Raw genomic sequence first — 16,503 nt, forward strand, 5'->3', positions numbered from 1 at the left:
TTTAACTTTTAAAAATTATTTGAATTGGATAAGAGCAAAATATAAGAAGATATATTTTATTAGATTTAAATTAAAATAACTTTTACATATTTGAAAAAATTTTGATAAATGTAAATTTTAAAATTTTTAAAAATTAAATAATTGATTTAATGAAATTATTTGACAATATCTTACATATTAATAGTATAAATTATCTATTTAAATATTCACGTAGATAAATTTTATTAAATTTATATATATATATTGTAATATAATATTATATATGATGTGATTAGAGGATAGACATGAGTCATGGTTCTAAAAAAAAAATTTGAACACCTTTACGTATATAGTACTCTTCCCTGTAAAATTTATTATTTAATCCCCTTTTCCCCTTAAATTTATTATCTGATCCTCTTTCCTAAAATGATGATCAAATATGGAATTGGATGATAAGCCATGATTTTTAGTTAATTAATTCGTTTTAATCCTAAAATAGTTGGATTTGTTACGCTTATTATCATAAGATCATCATTAATTATGTCAGTTTCACATCTTAACACACACAAAAAAAAGGAAATTTTCATGAAAAACAACCAAAAAAAATCAAATTGGAAAAAACTGTGGAAAACAAAAGGCTGTTTAGTTTAATCAAGTACTGTTATTTTAATTTTTATCTAATATTATTAATAATGATGCTTAAACTTTAAATTAAAGGTCAATTATAGACTTATGCAATGTGCAGTTAGCAAAAGGTTTTGAGACTCCAATAACATGAAAGAAATTTGTTAATTAACTTCATAAATTTTTTTTTTTGAGATTAAGGTCAAAATTGCCACTGTATTATAAATAATATTAAAAATTTACATTGTGCTTCAATTTCTTTGAACATTTTCTTGATTATTTTTGTTATAAAACTATAGAATTGATGAAAATTTATTATTTGCATTAATAGAATATTTTTATCCAAAAATAACGAAATTGAAATTATAATGATTATTAGATGAATTTTTAATGAAATATTTCAATTTTTTATTAAAAAAATTAAATTAAAAATATAATAATGACAAACTTAAAAAAAAAATTAAGTCTCTATGTGATCATATCGGCCATGATGGAAGAACTAAAAATTGACACTTTAAGGGCATAAAAAGTCCATTAAAGGGCTAAATCACCAGCTCATTTGACCCTCATGTGAACCACAAGCCTTCTTTGTGGTCATATGAACAACCACATGAAAACTCAGTCAATCACTACATGAAAAATCGTGGCATAAGCCGTAACCCTTTCTAACAAAAACAAAGGAAAAACTCAGTAAATGGGATATTGGATATATGAATTTGAAAATAATGATGTGCTAATTGTTAAAGTTTGAGTGGCTGTGTCTTTATTTAATGACAGACAAATGAGTCAAAGCTTCACAGCTAGGATCTTCTTCTGGAAGTAGAACATGTGCTGATTCCAAAACCTTAGTTTAAGCTGTCATTTTCTGCTGTTTCACACGTAAACAACTGGCATGCATCAACTCTCAGCTGTAATTATATCACTGTATTTCTTCTTCCTTCTGAATCACGCCAGCTCTTTTTTTCCTCCGTTTATATTGACTAACAAGCACGTACATGCAACCCATGTTTATTTTTTTAATTTCTTTCTTTCAAATTAAATCAACCCCAAATAATTCTGTTTTCCACTAATCATCTTTTAATTGAAAAAAAGGAAAAAAAAAAAGCAAAAGTCTTTCAGTGGGCTTAAAGTGTTCCACTACTTCAAATTGTCTTCTCCAAAAGGCTCTCTCTTTATCTGAGTCTTCCCTGTCTGTCACAGAACACAGATCTTGAACCAAAGTCAAGAACAAAAAAGTTTTAAATCCAAAAGAACATTTTTTCTTTGCAGCAAAGAAATGGCTAATCTTTTCTTGTTCGTTACTAGATCTTTCTTCAAGCTAGGTTCTTTCAGCGTTTTGCTTCTCTTTTTTCTATTTTGCTCGAGTTTCACTGCAACAGGTTTGTAAAATCTTTCTCTTTCTTTTTTTTTTTTTTTAAATGTTTGCAAAGTTGGAATCTTTGGTTGGTTTCTTTCTTTTTTTTTTTTTTAATTCTTTGATGAGTTTGGCAATATCGGGTTTCTTTAATTATATATAAGTTCTTTTATTTTTTTTAAAAATTTTTTTATGTTTATTTTAATGGCTTTTTGCTGGATTGCCTGGGATTTGGCTCTATAATTGTATATTTCAATAAGGGCTAGGGATTTTCTGTGGAAAATTTGATTCTGTTTTTTCAGTTCTTGAGAGAGCTTTACTTTGGTAAGTATGTAACTATTAACAGCATTTCCAGTTATGATGAGATATAAAAATATGAAATGAAGAATAAAATTTTTTTTTTAATTATTGTCAAATAATTTTCGTTTTAGACTAATGAATTTGCAAAGAAATATGATCTCTTTTATGAACAAGACAACTTGTGTAATGATTATGTCAAAGGCTGAGATTAACACAAGTTTTTGAGGCTGTTTGCTAGTTACATCATGTCATCTGTACCTTATTTACCTATCATTATTGATTTAGCCAGAATATAAACTTTGTGAACCTTTGGTCCTTTTATTCTTTCTGACTAGTGATTATCTAATATTGCTTTCCTGCTTCATTTCTTAATGTAAGTTTGTTATTATCATAGTATAGGATTTGGTATTGGAAATGTATTTTTTTCTTAGTTCTTTTTTTTTTTTTAACTCATGGTCAGAAGCGTATGATCCTCTGGACCCAAATGGAAATATCACAATCAAATGGGATATCATGAGCTGGACTCCTGATGGCTATGTTGTAAGTATTGTTTCATTTTGTATTACTTAGTACATGCAGAAGTTTGTAGATGCAAGTTAAACTTTGATAATTTAGCTATCTAGCATGGCTAGTACAAAGGAAGAAACCTAGAATCACTAGCTTTGTTGTTTTCAAAATTCTTTTACACTAATGCTGGTAACACTGGATATCAATCAATAGGTAGAATTAAAACTTTTGTTTCGTTTTAGATAAACAAATGAAGAAACATGGTTTGCAGACCAGACATCGTTCTGCCTTAAGCTTGATGTACCTATTGTCCCTATTGGCTGAAAATGTGAGATTAACTTCTCAATGAAATGAGCAGGCAGTTGTCACAATCTATAACTTCCAGCAATACCGCCATATCCAAGCACCAGGGTGGACATTAGGTTGGAAATGGGCCAAGAAGGAGGTGATTTGGAGCATGATGGGAGGGCAAACAACTGAACAAGGGGATTGTTCAAGATTCAAAGGGAACATACCACATTGCTGTAAGAAGGACCCAACAGTTGTGGATTTATTGCCAGGAACTCCTTATAATCAGCAGATTGCAAATTGCTGTAAAGGGGGGGTGCTAAACTCATGGGGGCAAGATCCAGCCACTGCAGGAAGCTCGTTCCAGTTGAGTGTGGGTCAAGCTGGAACCACGAATAAGACAGTTAGAGTTCCTAGGAACTTCACTTTGAAGGCACCAGGGCCTGGTTATACTTGTGGACCAGCAAAAATTGTGAAACCCAGTAGATTTGTTACTCCAGACAAAAGAAGAGTCACACAAGCTTTGAGTAAGTTACTTGATTAAGATGTAGAATGCCATATATTTATTCATATTCTTTTAGCTAATCCGCATGTCATGTCTTGTTTCTCATCGCTGAACTTTGGAAAAATGACATTCTGAACTGTACTGCAATTGGCTGAAATTGTTATTATTACCGACTTATTACAGAAGGATGACCTCAGTGGATATGGTTTTTCTTGCTGGAAGCTCGTTTTATTGACGTACAGCATCTAATAATTTATAGATTGTGCTTGTTAATTGCTTTGTACAAAGAAGTTTTTGGAAACAAATATTCTCATCTCATATATAATTAGAACTTGTATCAGTATAGATGGTTGTAATTGACATTACTTCTTTATGACAGTGACATGGAATGTTACATGCACATATTCGCAATTCCTAGCTCAGAAAACTCCCACTTGTTGCGTCTCTCTCTCATCCTTCTATAATGACACCATAGTACCTTGCCCTCGATGTGCTTGTGGCTGCCAAAATACTTCTCAGCCGGGGAGCTGTGTAGAGTAAGTTCTCTCAGCCAAAAAGATGAGACTTGTTGCACATAGTTTATGTTGGTTGGAGATGATTCTATCTTATCTGTTTATTGCTTCCTAAAGCTTTTTGTTGCTAATGTGCAGTCCAGAAGCTCCACATATAGCATCAGTTGTTCCAAGTACAGGGACAAACAGCTATACACCTTTGGTCCAATGTACAAGCCATATGTGTCCAGTCAGAATTCATTGGCATGTTAAGCTTAACTACAAGGAGTACTGGCGGGTTAAGATCACAATTACTAATTTCAATTACAATATGAATTACACGCAATGGAACTTAGTTGTGCAACATCCCAACTTTGACAATCTGACTCAGATTTTCAGCTTTAACTATAAGTCTTTAACTCCATATACAGCAATAAGTAAGTTCAATTGATCTTGGCCACTTTTGTAAGTCTTTAACTCCATATACTGCAATAAGTAAGTTCAATTGATCTTGGTCACTTTTGTATGTTTTGTGCCCTTTGCATCTTATGTCATTAAGAGTGGAATAATAGTTTAGATAAAACTCATCTCTGGATTCTCTGTAATGGAAGGAATGGGAACTAAGAGCAAAATAAAACATTTGGGGAGAGTAATTGGTTCATGCATGATGTGGATCACTTGGTGCATGAAATCTGTGAATTATTTCTTAATTTATGGTCAACATTTTTGTTTCAAAAGGTATTAAAAGGATCATTTTTGTTTGTTTATTTTATTCAACAGATGATACTGCCATGTTATGGGGTGTTCAATTCTACAACGATTTGCTTTCTCAAGCTGGTCCGCTTGGTAACGTGCAGTCAGAGCTACTTTTCCGAAAGGATAAATCAACTTTTACTTTTGAGGAGGGTTGGGCTCTCCCAAGAAGGATCTACTTCAATGGAGATAATTGTGTTATGCCACCTCCTGATTCCTATCCTTGGTTGCCCAATGCCAGTTCCCACCAGCTTGTCTCCACACTTGGTCTGATGATGACTCTCTTGGCAGCAATGGCATTTTTATTCGGATACGTGTAAACTTCAATCATTTTTATACTGCAAAATCTGGTATGCTTCCCTTTTTGACTGGATCAGTTCAACTCTAGAACGTACAACTGGCATAGCAAGAAGTTCCCACGTTTGTTTTAGTGACTGTAGGCGGTTCAAGCGTGTGAAGGTGCAGTGGTTTCTTTTGTATGATCAGTGAATTCACTATGATTTGAACACTTGTGCTGTTGTATGCGTGTTCATTTCTGTACTTTACCATCTTGATTGTAGAATTTCCACAATATTTTATTACAGTTGTAACAAACATAAGTCATTTAACTGAGAAACTTGGAAAGCATCTATTTTATGGCAGTGTAATACAGGAAACTATTAGAAATTCATGAGTATATTTGTTATGAAGAGTGTGCATCTAGAGTTTTGGTGCAAAATGCCTTTCTGATTCGTTTAAAGAATTTTGAATTTGTTCACTTGTGCTCGCTGTAATCTTGGTAAAATCTTTCCAATCGAAAACTTTCATTGCTAGTTCTCCCATCATTTCATACTCCATGAGAAACAATCACCAAGCAGTCAATAATGAGAAAAGCATTGCAGCAATGAGTGTTAAGATGGAGAATAGGTCTTGATGGGCGGAATTTGGTAGAAATGGGTATGTATCAGGTGGGGGTAGCATGCATTCATCACCATTGAAATAGACTTTCCTTGGAAATGCCCATCCCTGCTTGAAAGTGAAGGTGTCCTCGTCCTTCTTAAGAAGCACCTCTGATTGAACATTCCCAAATGGCCCTGCTTCCATCAATAGGTCATTGTAGTACTTCATGCCATAGAACATCCCTGTGTCATCTGCGCATAAACCAATAGCATGATTACATAATTATCAGACAATAATTTAACTGTACCGAGAAATGTAAGGAAACAGAACTTGTTAAAGTACTCACTGATTGACTCGTAGGGAACAATAGGCTTGTAATCAAAGCTGAAAACTTGTGTTACATTATTAAGATTAGGGTGCTGGATAACGAGGCTCCAAAGTGTGTAGTTCATCCTGTAGTTGAAGTTGGTGATTGAGACCTTAACACGCCAGTACTCCTTGTAGTTGAGCTTGACATGCCAGTGCACCCGAACCGGGCACATATGGTGCGTACATTGAAGCAAAGGGGCGTTATCTTTCCGTGGAGTGTTTACTCCCACCATTTTAAGAATCTTGGAATCACTCCTGCGTCATCATTCATTTCAAGGTTTTCATGCTAATGCTCTCTAATAAGTAAATCAAGTTAAGGTATCAGAAATGGCAGCTTACTTGACACAGCTCTTTTTGTTCTGGCATCCACAAGCACAAGATGGGCAAGGAGTGATTGTTTCATTGTAGAAAGACGAGAAAGATACACAACAACTCGGGTTTTTTCTAGCTAGAAACTGTGAATAAGTGCAGGTCACATTCCATGTCACTACATAGAACAGAAGGCATGATTAATCACTGAAAATTAGGATCATGTCATTTTGTCAAGGAGATCAATCTCCCATGAATTCAGATAAATCTAGATCATGCAAGCCAAAAGAACTTACTGAGGGCCTGAGTTTTTCTGCGGCGATCAGGGGTGAGAAAAGTGGTGGAAGGCACAACCTTTGCAGGACCACAGGTGTATCCGGGTCCTGGACCAAGTAAAGTAAAGTTCTTGGGAAGTTTCACAGTCTTGTTTGAAGTACCGGCTAATCCAACACTCACTTGGAAAGCTGAGACTGCGGCTTGAGGGTCTTGACCCCATGCTGGAAGCACTCCACCTTTGCAGCAATTGGTGAATTGTTGGTTGTAGGGAACACCAGGGAGCAGGTCTACAACTGTGGGGGTTTTCTTGCAGCAGTGAGGTACGTTTCCTTTGAACTTGGAGCAGTCACCTTGCTCAGTAGTTTGAGCCCCTACCATGGACCATATCACTTCTTTCTTAGCCCATGTCCACCCAACGGTCCAACCAGGACTCATGATGTGCCGATACATTTGAAAATTGTTTATTGTCACAACAGCCTGGAAAATGTTATTGGCACCAGAAGCTCAGATATTGGATATATCATTGATGGTTGAACTTAATTTTGTTTGATCAACATTTAGCGCTTACCACATAGCCATCTGGGGTCCAAGACACAATATCCCATTTGATTGTTACATTTCCATTTGGATCCAAAGGATCATATGCCGCTGCAACCACAAAGCAAAGAAATTAAATGCAAGACCATTGAACAAACAGAAATGAACCAACCAAAGGAAAAACTCTAGGAACTGAACAAATGTTCACCTGCATGAGAAAAGAGCACAAGAAGAAACAAAGCCGAGATGACAAATCTCATCTCCACAGACTTGTAGCAATGACAGGAGTTAGATTCTAATTTTAAGCAAATTTCCTGAATTCGGGTTTCAACAACTGCTGAATGCAAACTGATCTTGAGTTTTCTTCTTCAGCAATGAAATATCGGTTGTGTTGTATGAGTGTTAAGAAAGATAAGTAACAAATTTCCACATTTCCAATATTGGAATCATCTAGAGTTAGGAGTATGGCTCACCAACTGGTTGTTAAGTACTTGTATTGTGTGTTACAGTTATATATATCCCTCTCAGCTTCTGGTTTTTTCGCTTTCCATAACTTGAAGCAACTGCTAGGTTTGAGACTAAGCGGGAGACTTGAGTTGTCTGACCACATCTCAACAGCCCCCGTTGAGGGTGACTTTGAGAGGATTTTTTTAACAACATTAACTTATTTCCAGAAGGCTGGTTTTGTACAAACGAGAAGGAAGAGTTAGAGGCAAGAAAACAATGTAGGGACAAGTAGTGAGTTCCCTTGCAATAAAAAAGACAATCCAACAAATCATTCCAATGCTTCACCCGTAATTTTCTCACATGCTTCTCTTTCTTAATTTATGGCCCTCCTCAGCTTTTTGAGAGGAACTAAAATGCAATGAACTCTCCCACCCATGGTTCCCAATAGGCCATTGGTGAAATTGGAAAATCTCGTACAGGTAAAGCACCAGCACTCATCAAATCAATTAGCCCAACTTCCAAATTATTTTCCATTAATTGTTGTTACACTTGGCATGGTTATACTACAAAGTAGTAGTTGGTGTCGTGCAGCATTAGCACCGCTTGTGTCACGCGCGGGAGTACGGGCGGGAGTGAATCTTGTATATACCTTTAGGGTCTCGGGTTCGATCATTTCTTATCTTTTTCCCACACCAACCCAAACAAACGGCATTATTCGATCCTCTTAGGTTTGGACTTGTAGCAGGTCGTGATAGTAGCTCAAGGTTAGGCCTAGCCCTAATGTAAGCCCAAAACTTTTGAGCCTTGATTTTTCCATTTCTATATAATTGAAGATTCAACTACACAGGCTGCCCAACCTTTGTGGCCTGAACATCCCCAAACTCTAGGATAATATTTTGGTAGAAAATCCATGGCATTCTATATTTGTTTTCCTCTTTTTTAAAAACAAAAGACAGATTATTTTCATGTTTAAAACTTGTGAAATTTAACATGTTTTGGAGGAAAAAGAAAATAATTATAAAGCTTTCAATAAAAAAAGATTAAACAAAGAAAAAAAATACCATCACCAAACTATAAAGTCATTGACAGCTATATTTTTTTCTTTAATTAAATATTAGAGATAAGCTCGATTGATTATTCCTGGTCGAAACAAGCAAGTTAGCATTTTAATGATGGGTAAGTTTGGGAAAACAAAACACATAACAAAAAGTCAAGTCCATAAGAAAATTCCAATGTCCAAAAAAGCAAAATTCTTCCTAGTCATTACCAAGTATTTAAAAAAAAAAAAAAATTGTTTTATAGGATGAGTTCCAAGAGAATCAGAACATTCCACTGAATCTTTCAAATCAAACCCAAATTTGTCAACCCAATGAGGCTAAAAAATATTTCCAAAGTTATCTACTTAAGAAAAACAAGAGGCTAAAGCACCTGGTTTTTGGCCTTCAATTGGAAGATTAAGTCAAAATGTTAAATATAGCCCGCTGAAAGCCAAGCAGGGTAAACTTTCTTAGGCTGCGTCTTTTAAATCATATTAACATTATAAATACTCAAACTGCATCGAATTGAAGTTCAAAGAGTAATCTGCAAATTCTGCCTGGAGAAGCAATTGACAAACCCTTTCTGGAAGAGTGTTTGAAGGTTTATTTTCACTTCGGATAAAGAAGAAGAAAAGTTTTCTAATGGGGCGTTGGATGAAGCCAGAGGTAAGGAGGCAAAAATGGAGCCAAATGCTAATATAATATAATATTTATATATATATATATAAAACTTTATTTAAAAGTTTTCAGATATTCCTTTGTATAAATTGTTACCTTTTTTTTTTTTTTTTTGTTATTTTCGTTTGATAATGGATTTGGGTTATATATTCAGGTGTATCCCCTACTAGGAGCCATGACCTTTGTAACAAGCATGTGCATCTTTCAGCTTACAAGGAATGTTTTCCTAAATCCTGCAGTCAGGTAATTAAAATTTCTACAGACTTTTAACTTAAAATATCAAGTTCTAGCCATTCAAATGTTCCCTCAAACACAAGAAAAATTTTTACTTCAATGCTCGAATTACTCGGTTGATGTTACTTGGTTAATATTAATGCAGGATCAAAAAATCTGACCGTAGCAAGGCAGTACTAGAAAACTACGAGGAAGGAGAAAAATATGCTGAACATGGACTTCGCAAATTCCTGCGAACCCGCCCCCCAGAAGTCATGCCTGCCATTAACCATTTCTTCTCTCAAGATAGATCATGATCAGTTCAAAACAATAAGCTTGCATGTATTTTGATTATAGAAGAAAAACAAAATGGATTGTTTCAGTTTAGGAATGATATACAACTAATATTTTCTTGTTATCTAGATAATATATGATAGCCTCGTTGTTATTTAATCCATTTGTACTCAATTTTTTTGGTCAACATGTTAATTTGTTTAAACTGATGTAACCAGTACATCAATACTTTCTGACTTTATGATCATGAAATAAAGAAAAGAGGTCAATTGTGAATTTTTAGCAGTAACTATCCACGCTTTTGTGTAGAGCATGTGAGGTTGGTTGGTTTACAAGGGTTTATCGAACACGTGCTGGCTATCTTTGGATAACAATAAATATGCAAGAAACTAAAAGCTATGATACAAAATCTCATTTAGTTTTATATGAAATGATCAATCTTTAGATCTGCATGATCATTAACCTAATATCCCTTCTTTGGATATATAGCAGCTAGCTTGCTTGCTCCGACCATGTTTCCTGCCTGAAATAATGGAAATAATGGGGTTCATGTTATTGCTGATTCAAAGCATTCTATGGATTTCATTTAATATACAATATAATTATATATATGGTTAATGTAATATTAGAGATTATGATATTGTAATTAGAATAATATCTAAGATTATGTTATGATTACGATGTCTTATGAAAATTTTTACTTAATTAGTGAGTCTTTTGTGCTTAAATAGAACAACTTTGTACAGTATTTCTCATGCTATTGAATACAGAATTCCTTTTCTTCTAACATATATGTACATACTTTGTTGATTGACCATGGTTTGGTTGAGATTTCGATTTGTTGCCTATGCAACAGTTCTAACTAGTTTGATATAGCAAGGTTTAACTAAATAGGCTTAAGCTACCTTTCCACGCTACCAGGCACAAAAGCTATAGCCTAAAGTAATAAAAAAATCAGAATTTTTTGTTCTAGAAGTTATCTGCAAATGGAGATTATTGTATAGATAATGCATCAGAAAGGATAACTTGATAGTAGTATATATATAAAGCTATGTAGTGTTTTGTTCCACATCTCTAGTATTTTACCAGAAAAAAAGATGCTGTTTTGAGTGATAGACAGGCAACTCTTTTGGAGAATCCTCTGCTAAGTTGTTTTATGAATATTCCTATCCAATATGTTGAAGATTGGACCTGTTTTCTTCAGGAAAAAAAAGCCCCTTACTTTTTTAGTTGAAAATAATAATAGAGACTGGAGGAAGGATAGAATTGAAAGGTACACAGAATCTAAAAGGATGCCTGTTCAGAAAAACAAACATTTATATACGTACACAAGGGAAATGCAATTTTTGCAGGTTTTTTTTTCTTTGAAGCAAAATTAATGTGTTTTAGGGTCATTTAAACTGTATGGTACTTGTCATTGTCTGCAATGTTAGCAAGGACGATGAACCCACGAGGGGGCAACGTGCAGTTGGGCATTGTTTTATTGTTTGATTATTGGAGAAGAAGGTTAGCCCCACACCAGAGCTAAGTTTCATCCTCATTGTGGCCAAGCAGCCACCAGATCACATGGCTTTGGTACCCCTTTTTCAACATAAGGTTACCCAATGTGGGCTAAATGGGAAGAGAAAGGAAAATTTTCTTTTTCTTTTATGAATTGCAAAGAAGGGAATGAAAGAAACAACGGCAAAGACAAGCACATTAGCATCAAAACAAATCAAAATGGGGACCTTTAACACATGGGAGGTGTGGTGCCCTTCAGCTTGTGCTGTGGGAACCAACCAAAAGCTAAGAATCTTTTGCAAAAAATGTTGGTTGCAAGCACACGCTTTGGGGCAAAAACCCTTTGTTTATCTTCAGCTAATAATCTCTTAGCTTAAAAATACTATATGCCATCAATGGTTTTCTCTCCTTTAACCATCATTTATGGAAAATATATATGAATGCGGGTCTTAAGAGGAAAAATGAGTTTGACATGGGATCGGCTAATAAGGATTATTTTTTAAGGAATGATTTGAAATGAATAAGACTTGTTTTGTCAATAATATTATAATCTAATTTTTTTTAAATGATATGACTGATCAAAATTACATGAAAGATTGATGTTCCTCCATTATAGAATTATTTAAGCAATAATGTTTGTTGCTTTTTGCATGCAATCGGAGGAGATTTTGCTGTAAAGCCAATCGGAGGTCTCTCAGCTTTGTAGCTATAATAATATATCAAATGACTTTTGTTTTACGTACAAAGTCAGGATCTGAACATTGGCCCATTAAAGAGAATTGTACGTTGAAAGGCATCTTATGTTACAAAGCATGCGCAAGCAAAATTTCTTCTATTTTCTTTTCTTTTTTTTTTCTCCATCAAAAGTCAAAACACGTGTTTTTCGATAATGATAGCAGAGAAGAAATTTATATTATTCATTAAGCTTTATCAATTTATCCAATTTAATTTTTTGGTTTTGATGTCATTTGTTGGGGTGTTTATTTGTTCAATTTAATTAATTTTGAATTGAATTATTTAAAATTAAATTAATTAAATTATTTTATTTTATTTTTATTAATCGAATTGAATTTATTAATTTTAAAAATTAACTAACTTAATTTAATTCCATTGATATGATTAAAAGTTTTAATTGATTGAATAATAAATATATTTAAACTAAATTATATTTTAAACTTTTAATTTCTTATATTTTAAACAACTAAATAACATTATCTAATAAAATATTCAAATATCAAATTATTATGTTAGAAACTCTAATAATTTATGAAATAAAATCATCTATTTCATCTATTTTTTATTTTATTTTTGGATTTGTTATATATTTGTTAAAATAGTAAATTCGATTTTGAATCGAATTAATTGAAAACCAAAACTTTTTAAAATCATTTTAATTAACCGATCAAAATTAATTCTATGACTTATTGATTGATCAAATTAAATTAATTCAATTAAAATCAAATTATGAACATTCCCACAATATGTTTATTGAATCGATTTCAATAATACTTTTTGCATTGTAATAATTTTGAATATCCTCGATTTTATAAGAAATCATTTTCATCCTTAACCATTTGTCCACCTCTATCAAATTAAAACAATAGCAGATTTTGACATGTCAATGTGAGGTAACATGCTTCTTTGATAAATTGGGTTTATTTTTTTCTACACCTATATATCAACATGAACCAAGAAAAAGATTGTTGTTTTTGGTAGTTTATACGAAAAAAAAAAAAGAAAAAAGAGAGAGAGAAAGCAAATGTATATACTTAATTGATGTTTTCCCAATGGTAAAAAGATTGCTTTAGATATTAATAAGATTGAAAAAATATTTTTATATATAAGTTAAAGAACTCAATCTGACACCTAAGACGAAAAAAGTAGATGTTAACTAGTTTTAAAAAATATTATTCGGGCATTCGTTAGCAAAATTTATTTATTATTAATAAATTCGAAATGTGAAGAAGGGTAATTTATTTAAAAGAGAGATCATTAAGCAAATCAATTTTATAATAGACCAAATTTATTAATTATATCTCGCTAGCCATTTAGCTTTATCAATAAATTAAAATTTGATTTTTTTGAAACTTTGAATCCAAAAGAGGAGATTATTAGTATGCCATTTATAATAAAATTTTCAAAGTTAAGACCATAATTTTGACTAAACATAATTAAGGAAAATGATGAAGATTTTGAAAATATAATAGTTCGAATAGTCTAAAATATGAATAAAATATATAAATTTTATTTTTAAATTTTGTATTATATATACACATTATTGTTGTTGTTATTGTTATTGTTGTTATTTTGATCTTATCCTTGCGAATTTTAATCCATATGACACAAGATAAAATTTAATTATGTTGACAAAGAAATTTGAGAGAATATATTTGAATTGAAATTTTTTAATTTTAATTTTTTTTCTTTTATATCATTTCAACGTATGTAAAAATTTATTTTTGAATTGCTTTCACAAGAATGCAATTACGATTGTCGAGGAAAATGAATTCGTTTATTTACTGATTTTATTATTTTTTACACGAGAATTTTCACTTTTTACCGAAGGTAAAAGTTTAACGTGTGCTAATGGGGGAATGGGATAGGATCATATAAGAATGAGAGAAGAAAGTGGTATATGGGTCAAGAAAAGAAAATAAAAGGACAAATAGGGGACCAAATGGAGGGTGACTAACAGTGAGCGAGATGACAAGAGAAAAGGCCGAAGGAATATCAGAGAGAGAGAGAGAGAGAGAGAGGGAGAAAGAAAAGAGATGATAATATAAAATACAAAAAAATGATGATATGATATTAATATAATATAAAAAATAATATAATTTAAAATTTTAATGATAATTATATATAAATTTAATAAAATTAAAAAATTATATTTTATATATTTATATAAATTAAAATTAAAATATATAATTTTTATATAAAATAGATATAAATATATAAATTTTTATATTTTACATTATACAAAATACATAAATTATTGTATCTAAAAAATCAATAATTTTTCATTGAATAAGAATAGATGAACGTGGACACAAGTAGCCACACGTGCACTCAATCATCTAGTGTTCAACCCCACATCTTTTATTTATTTTTTTTCCTTATCTCTTTCCGATCATCAATTGGGGGGTGAAAGCAAAGAAAGATAAGAACAGGTCAATTCACTAAATTACAAAGAAATCTGAAATTCTTTTATTATAGTATTTTTTTTTTCTGTGCTACTGGCATTGGGGGCCTTTCCTTTTTCTCTGTTCTTCAATTTTTTTTTTTTCTTTTCGTTTTTACTGGTTGGAAACTGAGATTGAAACTCTCAAGACACAAACATTAATGAACCTTTAAAAAATATTTTCTTTTTGTTTTATTTGACGGAAAATGATAACGAATCCAAAAATATAATAATCCGAAGACGTAGAGTTCAAATAAAACACATATTTGGTTACCTAATTAATTGACTAAATAAAATATTAAATGGGTTTTCCTATTTGATTCAAAGATTAACTCATTTATATACCTTAAAAAAGTTTTAATATTGGATAGTGAATTTTAATAAGAAAAAAAACAATTAAACATATACCATCACATACGTTAAATTGATTAGTTTTGTTTATAAGCTCATTTAATAAATCTAATAATTTATGTTATCATATTGTATTTTGTATTAGACATGATTTTAAACATAATACAAATGATCTTGATACAAATATAAAATAAATATTTAAATGATATAAATAATTAAAATATAAATATAATACGTTTATTATATGTATTACACGTAATATAACATAACAAATATATTTTAATTTAATTTAGAAACGAGTAACACGACACGATATAATATAATTAACATGATTAATATTAAAATATTTAATTAATAATTTAACATTAAATCAAAATAATAATATAATAAAAATATTAAAAATAATTATGCGTGTGTTATAAATGTATTAGTTATATATATTAATATGATAATATAATTAAAATAAAATTAATTAATTAATCATATCTTAAATATATAATACACAAAAAATATAAAATACAATGCGTGTAACGTTATATTTTAAACATATCAACATAATTAAAATATAAAATATGATTATAAAAATACATATAATTTATTACGTATTATTTTTATATTATATTATTATATTAATTAAAAATTATTAAATCTATCATTTAATTTAGATAAACTTTCAAGCACACCCTTCATAATTTTGTTCCTCAAAAAAACGGTGATAACCTTGGAATTGCATTGAATTTAGTCGAAGACAGATACAATTTCAAGATCTTGAAAAGCTATCCATCTTCATTGCCGTAAACGCTGCACGAGTGTGTTCAGGCTGCAATGATTGATAAAAATAGATATGTGGGGGAATCGATAATGTTGTGAAGAGCAGAAGAAAAATGAACGAAAAAGCACAAAAGAAAAAAATTTAAAAAAAGGCCCACGTGCAACAACCGGAAGGTTTTAATGTACATCACAGCTTTATACTCAAATCATTAATGAATAGCGATGGCAATCGATCGATTTTGATTTAATTTTAAATATATAAAATTTAAATTCAATTCAATAAATTTTTTGTTATTTTTATATTTAAATTTAATTTGATTTGATATTATATAAAATCGTATTCGATTTGATTTGATCTGAAATTAATAAAATATTATTTTTAATATAAATATAAAATTAAATTTATATAAATAATATAAAATTAAAAAATAATTAAAAAATAATTTTTTTATATATATCAGATCGAATTTACTTTAAATCCGATTTCAAATTTTTTTTTTTACCATCTGATCCGATTCAATACCTAATTTTAAAAAAAATAATTAATCTTAAAATTTTGAATCAAATTAAAATATATCGATTTTAGATTTTTTTACCTTCTCTATTAACGAAGGCAAAATGGCAAATGAGCTACATGCACCTTGATTAACAAACATAACTGCTTTTCTGCTGCCTGATTGATCCACCACTATTAAACAATAAATTTATGATAATATTCACAAATCTCCATAAAAAAACTAATGGTATTTTTCTTATTAAAAACCCAATCTTCTTAAGTTAAAAAATGATTGGAAGAAAAAAAAAATGATGACCCATTTTCAAATTTCTTAAAAAAATGAAAAAAAAATATTGGGGAAGAAATT

General features: G+C 31.0%; 3 protein-coding genes across 3 annotated transcripts; 2 read left to right on the forward strand and 1 right to left on the reverse strand.

Moving 5' to 3' along the window:
* The first annotated feature begins 1,529 nt into the window (after nucleotides 1–1,529).
* LOC111283403 (COBRA-like protein 1) lies at nucleotides 1,530–5,490 on the forward strand. The gene is made up of 6 exons (XM_022871934.2): nucleotides 1,530–1,982; nucleotides 2,718–2,797; nucleotides 3,123–3,579; nucleotides 3,937–4,093; nucleotides 4,208–4,485; nucleotides 4,829–5,490. Exons 1-6 carry the CDS (start codon nucleotides 1,880–1,882, stop codon nucleotides 5,119–5,121), a joined length of 1,368 nt encoding a protein of 455 aa, XP_022727669.1. The 5' UTR covers nucleotides 1,530–1,879; the 3' UTR covers nucleotides 5,122–5,490.
* A 137-nt stretch (nucleotides 5,491–5,627) lies between these two features.
* LOC111283404 (COBRA-like protein 4) lies at nucleotides 5,628–7,847 on the reverse strand. Its single transcript, XM_022871936.2, has 6 exons — nucleotides 7,380–7,847; nucleotides 7,203–7,282; nucleotides 6,655–7,111; nucleotides 6,389–6,536; nucleotides 6,027–6,304; nucleotides 5,628–5,931 (listed from the first exon to the last, which is right to left on the reverse strand). Exons 1-6 carry the CDS (start codon nucleotides 7,429–7,431, stop codon nucleotides 5,648–5,650), a joined length of 1,299 nt encoding a protein of 432 aa, XP_022727671.1. The 5' UTR covers nucleotides 7,432–7,847; the 3' UTR covers nucleotides 5,628–5,647.
* A 1,309-nt stretch (nucleotides 7,848–9,156) lies between these two features.
* Nucleotides 9,157–10,116, forward strand: LOC111283878 (uncharacterized). Its single transcript, XM_022872520.2, has 3 exons — nucleotides 9,157–9,321; nucleotides 9,488–9,576; nucleotides 9,713–10,116. The coding sequence occupies exons 1-3, from the start codon at nucleotides 9,298–9,300 to the stop codon at nucleotides 9,861–9,863; spliced, it is 264 nt and encodes an 87-aa protein (XP_022728255.1). The 5' UTR covers nucleotides 9,157–9,297; the 3' UTR covers nucleotides 9,864–10,116.
* Nucleotides 10,117–16,503: the final 6,387 nt, after the last annotated feature.

This window comes from Durio zibethinus, chromosome 3 (assembly GCF_047325235.1).
Source record: "Durio zibethinus cultivar Kanyao isolate XHJ-2024 chromosome 3, ASM4732523v1, whole genome shotgun sequence".
Taxonomy (NCBI): Eukaryota; Viridiplantae; Streptophyta; class Magnoliopsida; order Malvales; family Malvaceae; genus Durio; species Durio zibethinus.